The following is a 7,977-nucleotide window of genomic DNA, read 5'->3' on the forward strand; positions in this document are numbered from 1 at the left end:
AAAAATTAACTAAGTAGATGTGATGCAGAATATGTCAATGTAAGGTGAAATTAATGTACAACGATCTTTTCATGTCAAGGTTTTATTAGTCTTGTGCTCAGAAGCCTAATTGACCAAGCCTGCAAACACTGGCACAACTGGTAGTTATTATGTACAGTAGTTATAAATACCCCTTCATTTCACGTGGAACAGCTGAGTGACTTGCAGCTGCCTTTATTGCTACAGCCCAAGATAACCAGGTACAGAGAGTACATTTATTGCCCCCTCATTAGACCACTATTCTTATAAATTCCATGCCCAGAACAGACCTATACCATTTCGCCAAGAAGACCCCTCACCATATCTGAACTCAAGTCAGCTCCTGTACTGAAACATGAAGCTTGCCTGGCAAAGTGCTGGATGGATTTTTTTCTTTGTCTTTCTTCAGGGCAGCAGAGGAATGGAGAAAAGGTAAATGGTTGTCTCCCACACTGTCATCTTCAGTAGGAATGAATTACTGAACCATTTAATATTCAGTGATGATGGGACTTCATGCTGCATAGTGAAGTGGACCAGTGCCTTATTTCTTCATGACGAATGCAAGAAGGACCATCAGATCCATTAATTCATTTTTACTTACAACTATCAGGGCTGCTTTGTGTAAGAGAGAGCGGAACATATCAGTTGTCTTTCAAAGGTGTAGCCTTTTTAAGTTGTTTTTCCATTGGCGGTCATCGGTATGCGGTTATTGGCAATTTCATTTCATGTGGGTTGTTACAATGTTCAGATCTATGTGCACAGAAATGACAAACTGTACATGTTTTATATGATAAAACCAATGAACCCTTTTTCCATTAGATAACCCTGATCCAGTGCTTTCCCAGTAGAAATGACTATTTTGTTCGCAGTATAAACTCCATGCGTTAAGCAAGCTTCCTCAGACTTCAATTAATCAAGTTTCAACTGTCGTAAGTTGACAAATTGTTACACAATTAAAAATAAGAAAATAAGAATTCAATATTAAAAGAGAAGCAGGTGATTATTTGTTAATATGCCTTAGAACAGGCAGGACAATGTAATTTGCATTATTTTCTGCTTGATTGCTATAGGGGTGTGAAGACTGCAATGTTTGAAGCTGAACAACAATGGACCTTGAAGAATTACAATTACACTAAATACCATACAATGGAGGATGTGAGTGATAGCAGGTTTTCAGTTTTTGAAAAGCCATTATTCTTATATCCTGGGATGCTTCTCATCTTTCGTCTTGTGAGAAATCAAGTAGTTGGTTTCCAAAACGAATCCGTTTTCCTGTAGATACAATCCCCTAATTTTTCTGCTTTCTTTTAAAGTGCAGTGCTGAAGACTGTGTCACAGTTTTGAACACATTCTCTTCTCTAAATTACTGTTTTTACTGTAAATTACTCTTAATTTGCTCTCTTTTCCTTTCTTGTTCAGTGTTCAGTGCTTTAAAAAATAAAAATGTGTAAATTAAATGAATTTAAAACTCATATGCAAGTGAACATAAAATGAAACAGGTGCAGTAATTCTTATTTTATGTTTTCAGATGATGAGATTAAGTTTGGAGGCATCTAATGTAGGAGATGAAATTCAAGATTTCTATGAGCCAGACAAAGTTCATTTCCTGTTTATTTCCTATTGAAAATTATTCAGGTGGTCTCAGATATGTGATGAAGTACCAATGTAGTCAAAATGTGAGGCCAGCGTGTACAAGCTTCTTCTTTTGCTTATATATATTATTTCACTGTTCCAGAAACGATACATGTTTGCTTGAATATTGTTGTGTGATAGTAAGTAATTAAAGTCATACGAAACAAGCATACAACAAATAATCGATATCCTTCAAGGTAACTTTGACCAAGTATGTGATGTGGAATGTACAGCCGTTGTGAATGTACAGCAGATGTGTTAAGTTCTGCTGAAAGGAGAGGAAGAAATCACATTGAAATTGGCATTTTCTTTCCAGATATACAAATGGATTAATATGAATGTCGCCGAATACCCAGACCTCGCATCTTCTCAGTTCCTGGGGATGACTTCTGAGAATCGACCCATTTATCTCCTGAAGGTAGTAAAGACCATTGATTTTTTACATGAGAATATAAAAACATAAAGATGTTTTTTAGTTCGATCATCAGCTTGAATGATGTGGCTGGGTAGCTTGACTCTCATTTCCCAAGTGAGAATTTTTTAGCGAAATGCCTTCATTTGGTGAGCGAAGATCACTAAAGTCCAGCATGATCTGCTCAAGAGTGTATGGCTATAACTGTTGTCTACAGTTACTGTAGAAGTTGTCTCCATTATTATTTTCAAAACATTGATAGAGCACGATAGTTATCTAGTTAGGGGTTTAAGAGATTTCTAAAAAGTAGGGGAAAGAATGCCCTCCATACTTCACTGTGGTTATATTATCTCAGACATGGATTGTACAAAACAACAAAGCATGAATAATGCTGACCCACCTCTTTTCATTATGTAGATTGGTATCAGAACGGATACACCTAAGAAGGCCGTCTGGATGGACTGTGGCATCCATGCCAGGGAATGGATTGCTCCTGCCTTCTGCCAGTGGTTTGTGAAAGAGGTAGGTGCCTCCAGACACACAGCAGACCTGTGAAGAAGCCCAAGGAAATGGAGCAGGAAGTACCAATCCACCATTTTGTACCCAGAAGAGCTCTCCAGAAGAGAATTAAAATGGTATCTCCTGTACAACTTGAAGTAGCTCTTTTTTTCAGCTTACTATTCAGGACACTTATATTGGAGATTGCCACAGCAGGCAAAAACTACACTTACTGGCCCAGATATTCTGACCACTTAGTCAAACGACTTGACTTTCATCATCTTTAGCCCCACACGCCATTCACAGCCTCAGTTGAAGGTGAACCTGCTAGAAAAACAGGATGGGACTGGAACCTTTGACATTTTTCATACATTCTGGTTAACATTCCACATCTTTCTCACACTGTTCTTTGCTGTTCTCTGAAGCTCGACATGCTGTTTTGTAGGAATACCTAATATCATGGCCAATGTGCTGGTCCCTGGAATATCTGGGGCTAAATTTCCCCATGCTGGGATCCTAGGACTGCTAATTTGTCTTATGCTGAGGTCCTAGGACCCTTTGAGATCTCATTTACGTACATGATATTGTGGCGAAAACCAGAATTGCCTTTAAAAGTAATCTAATTAGATGATCCTAACTGTCAAGTTAGATGATGTCATTGTTTGTTTTATTTGTAACAGATTCTACAGAAACACAAGGAAGATGAAAAGTTAAACACTATGCTCCAGAACCTGGATTTCTATGTCACTCCTGTGCTCAACATTGATGGTTACATTTATTCTTGGCTGAATAGTAGTGTAAGTACCACACTCTTTCTAAATACACTATGAATTTTCTTTCATATGGTAATGGAAACTTAAGGATATACTAAACAGTGTCAAGTGAAGCTGGTCTCCACTTATATTGTACGTTTGGGTGGACTGGAGCCACTGGGGTAAAGTATCTCACTTACTGTACAACAAAGACTCTACAGCTGGGACTCGAACCCACAACCTACTGGTCACGGGTCCAGAGGCTCACCTACTCTGCTATGCCTCCACCAGCATAAAAAAAAAGTACGATACTTTAATTCTTGCTTTCCTCTTTAGTATTATTGTTAGCGTGGAATGCGTGATGCATTTCCTGACAAACAGTGTAGAAAATGTGTGTTCATCATGTGATAATCTCCTCCTGTAAAATCAGACTCAATGTTTATTTGCCTTCCTAACATCCTTTAACACCTTGATTTGTGATCCGTGTCCAAAACCAAAAATAATACCCAATGTGATTCAAGTAACTCAAGTAGCTCCATCCCCACAAATCTTCGCCGCTCCAGTTTTACAGCTACAGTGTCTGGATGAGCTGAAAGTGTTAAAAAAAAAGTTCATTCTTTCTCTTTAGACTCGCCTGTGGAGAAAATCTAGGTCAGCTCCCCCAGCTAACTGTACTTGCTTTGGGGTAGATTTAAACCGGAACTTCGATGCGACCTGGGGCAGTAAGTGGTCTCTTCTCTTATGTTAGCAGAGTATTCATTACTTCAGTAAATTACAGTGAAACTCAGTCCTCCGTCATCGTGGCAAACTGATTGTGCCATCTCTGAGTGCTTTATAATTTGTGCTCTCCCCAGCTCTTGGCATCTCTTCGGACTGCTGTTCTGACATGTACTGCGGGACGGGACCAAATTCCGAACCAGAGGCTAAGGCAGTGACGGAGTTTTTAAGCAGGCGGAAAGACCAGTTCCTGTGTTTTCTCACCATTCACTCCCGTGGGCAGTTGCTACTGTATCCTTATGGGAATCCGGAGAAGAAGGCTCCCAATTATAAAGAATTGGTAAGAATGTAGAAAATACACAATTTATATATTCATCTTAACATATACAATATATTGTACACATGAGTACATAGGCCTGAGAGCAAACAGAAAAACTCACCTATTGAGATACAAAGACTCATTAACTGTTCCTGTGGAGCTGTAGAACACAGAACCCTACTTCCAGTGTTGATGAAGAAATAATAATTTTATTTAATGAGTGCTTTTCCACAACGTCAAAGTGCCAAGCAATAGGAGAGAACAGAAACAAGTTAGGGGAGTAATGTTTGGGGGGAAAAGATTGGTTGTAAAAATGTCAGGTGAGTATCCCTAAGGTATTTGAGAAGATATGTTGCTGCACATGAGAAGTGATTGGTCACTAGTTATGTGGAGCCAGATCGATGATGTAGTAAAAGAGGTCAGAGTCATCTGATCTCAGGCTATCCTACAAATAATCCAGATCAGTGGCTCATTTGTGAGCTGGAGAGCTTTAAAACGGGAGCCAGTGTAATTTACAGAGCACAAGAGGTCCCCGCTGAATGCTTTTTATTTAGTACACAAGACGCAGAATGATGGCCGTTAGCACCTGGGGAAATAAGATGATTAGTAAGAAAGAACATTTGAAATCGTTTTCTCCTCCGTCATTCGTTTAAATGAATTTAAACCCAGTGATGATGAATCTCACTCCCCTCTCATTATGCACTTAGACAAATGTCACCGTTAACCTTACAAGCCTAGCAGGACTTCCTGGTATGCTTTTCCATGGCTAAACGTTTCGGAGTATGTTCATCCATGTTTGCTTTTGGAACACTAGCTCCTAGAACATGACCTCTCATGACCTCAGGTTTGATGAAGACGCAGTTTTTATGCTTTGTTTCAACAAGCAAAATAGGACACGCAGTCTGGGGTTCCACCTCTAACCAGTGTGATGAGTATTCCTTAATGTCGGCAGCTCTAATGTCGGCCTGGCTTGTCTGGGACCTTGTCTGCGAGTGAGCGGTGAAGAGCACAAGCATCTAGCTTCACCTTTTTTCACTCCTGGGCTTCTGGGTGGCCACTTCACACACAGGCCAGACTTGCTGAGGAAAGGCCATTGACCAAAATCACGTGACTCAGTCTCAGAAAAGGATGTTTTTTTTGTGTGGCGGAAAATCTTACAATCAGTAAAACAAGCTGTCTCTGAAAAAAGAAGATTTCATGAACAAAGAAGAATAGCTTGAATTATGTGTGCCAGTATACATGGTAACTTAAAATGAACATATAATCTTCTGCGAGCATGGCCAAGAACAAAAAGGAGCAAGCACAATAGTATTTGTTAGTGTAGACTTGACATTCTTGGTTCTGATACTCAATGTGAATGCTGACAATAACCCCATAAAAGCAGATGTGTTGCAGGAAAGCTGTATGATTTCACTTTTTTATGTGATAATGCTCATTTTAAATGAGAGGGCTTTGTAATGGTCATGTCTTTACACTTGAGACTGCCTTGTGTCTTAGCATTTCAGTAGAAGCGTTCTTAGAATCTTCTTTCTATCCAGAAAGAACTGGGCGAATCTGCTTCAAAAGCGATTAAGGATGTACATGGAATGGTATACAGAGTGGGCTCTCCTCCAGAAATTTTGTGTAAGTACTCCAAATTCTGAAAAGTTTTTTTTGCATGAAATATTTTTCTTCACACAAAAATGCGAGAGAGCAAAACTACTTGTATTAAAAAAACAGAAGACTGAAATTCACAGTAGCACACATCCCATTACATCTCAGTTGAACACTATGAAATCCTCTGATTAAAGTTTTTTAATCTGGGCAGAGGTGTGCTGTAATCTACAGAAAACAAAATGCAGTAAGTCATGCTTAAACCTCATTTCCTTCTATGGCTGATTTTATTCCTCTCTCTGGCTCCTAGGCAGGTGTCTCCTTTGTGAACAATCGCTTATTAAATAAACTGTTCTTTGCAAAATTCATTTCGGTTAAACGAGCTCACAACTATGTGCAGATCAAAACTATGTGCCCTTTTCCTAGATGGTGTGTAACATACTTGTTGGTAGAACATACACAAACTAGTGAATAACGGGCAAAATTCTTAAAAATAACTAATGAGAAGATTGCAGTGTTTAGCCAAACATATTGTTTGTTATGCAGACAAAGACTGCTAAATCGACAGATGTGTCTTACAAATTTTGAGGGAACAAATCTGGCATCTTTGAAGTTATTGGTTAGGTTAAGAATACAACCTTCATTCATTCCTTTCAACCTTGGATTCCAGACAACAATTCTGGATCATCCCGAGACTGGGCGAAGGACATTGGAATTGAGTTTGTCTACACGTTTGAGCTGAGAGACAATGGGACCTACGGATTTCTACTGCCTGAAGAACAGATCCAGCCCACTTGTGAAGAAGTCTTTGCTGGTGCAAGGACTATCATCAGTCACGCCCACGACAAGCACTTTCCCAGCAGCGCAGTTCCTTCTGCTCCTGCTCTCTGGATAGCAGTGCTAGCAGCCTGGATTTCATTCCAGACATTTACATAACACAGGTATCCGCTGTGAGGCTGTATGGCATCAAGAGTATCACCACTCATTATGTCCATCTAAAAATATCTTCCACTCATTTTTAAGGTGTTCTTTGTCTCCACAACTGTCTTTTTTATATATAAAATCTGTGACGCAACGTGCAGGATTTGCAGTATGTCTTTGCTTTCCCATAAAAAAAATGGTTTTCAGAAACAAGTCATATCCTGTGGTCCTGCGATTCTCTTTTGTGTGCGAGGTTTCTCTGTTAACATGAGATGAGTTCAAAGCACTGTGAGGGTTTGATCGGTAGACATAAAAACAAGCACTTGTGGACAGAATTTTAAAAGGGGCATTTCAAGAGCCCAGGGTAGGGTGTTGTACTGTGTAACAATGAAGGAGATGTGTGCATTGCAATCTTCGAAGTTGCCTCTTAGATGGGAAAAAAATGAAGAGCAGATTTAGCTGTTAACATCTTGTAAGCTGTTGCCAACACTACGGTTCAATGGAGTCTGAAATGGCATTCATGTATTTTAACACTGCAAGAAAATACAAACAAGTCTGAGCCCAGACTTTGCACATTTTCATCTTCAATGTTGGGGGTATGTTGTCCCCATTATTTGTGCAATTTTTTCTAGTAATTAATGTGCAATTGTAAATTTTGCACATTTGTGCTACTAATCAACTGCTACCACTCAGCTATTCACAAACTTTTTTCACACATACTTATAATATATTTCACATATATCTTAAAATTATACAGTATATTTAATATATAATGAACAACCTAAAAGATGTTTAATACCTATTTATACCTGTAATATTTCTGCCAGTTGTGGGGTACATCATTACAAACCATGTCTGCTCTCAGTTAACAAGAATATTGGGTCCAAAAAAAGCAAAGAAACTAGTATTAATTAATGTTATTTTATTGTGTCTTTATACAAATCAATTAATATTTATACACATTTCAGCTAGGAATTTTACTGGAGCATCATGATTGAGAAGTCTTGCTTAATGGGCGCAACAGCTGTGCTCTTTCACTTCTTTTATTAATTTTTATAGATTTAATTTCTGAACATGAAATATACACCAATAGCTATTTTATGTTACTGTATACT

At 38.7% G+C, this 7,977-nt stretch overlaps 1 protein-coding gene across 1 annotated transcript; it reads left to right on the plus strand.

Moving 5' to 3' along the window:
* Positions 1–201: 201 nt before the first annotated feature.
* On the plus strand, positions 202–7,020 carry cpo (carboxypeptidase O). The gene is made up of 9 exons (XM_088606595.1): positions 202–450; positions 1,089–1,173; positions 1,967–2,068; positions 2,480–2,584; positions 3,241–3,357; positions 3,941–4,034; positions 4,167–4,369; positions 5,887–5,971; positions 6,612–7,020. The coding sequence occupies exons 1-9, from the start codon at positions 374–376 to the stop codon at positions 6,875–6,877; spliced, it is 1,134 nt and encodes a 377-aa protein (XP_088462721.1). The 5' UTR covers positions 202–373; the 3' UTR covers positions 6,878–7,020.
* The last annotated feature ends 957 nt before the right edge of the window (positions 7,021–7,977 follow it).

Source organism: Lepisosteus platostomus, chromosome 14 (genome assembly GCF_059453375.1).
Source record: "Lepisosteus platostomus isolate fLepPlt1 chromosome 14, fLepPlt1.hap1, whole genome shotgun sequence".
NCBI lineage: Eukaryota > Metazoa > Chordata > Actinopteri > Semionotiformes > Lepisosteidae > Lepisosteus > Lepisosteus platostomus.

Excerpts from the sequence above, each read along its gene's own strand:
- cpo (XM_088606595.1), top strand. The coding sequence starts at position 374 with ATGAAGCTTGCCTGGCAAAGTGCTGGATGGATTTTTTTCTTTGTCTTT. Across the intron at positions 451-1,088 it reads AGCAGAGGAATGGAGAAAAG|GGGTGTGAAGACTGCAATGT; the intron begins GTAAATGGTTGT and ends TGATTGCTATAG. Across the intron at positions 2,069-2,479 it reads GACCCATTTATCTCCTGAAG|ATTGGTATCAGAACGGATAC; the intron begins GTAGTAAAGACC and ends TTCATTATGTAG.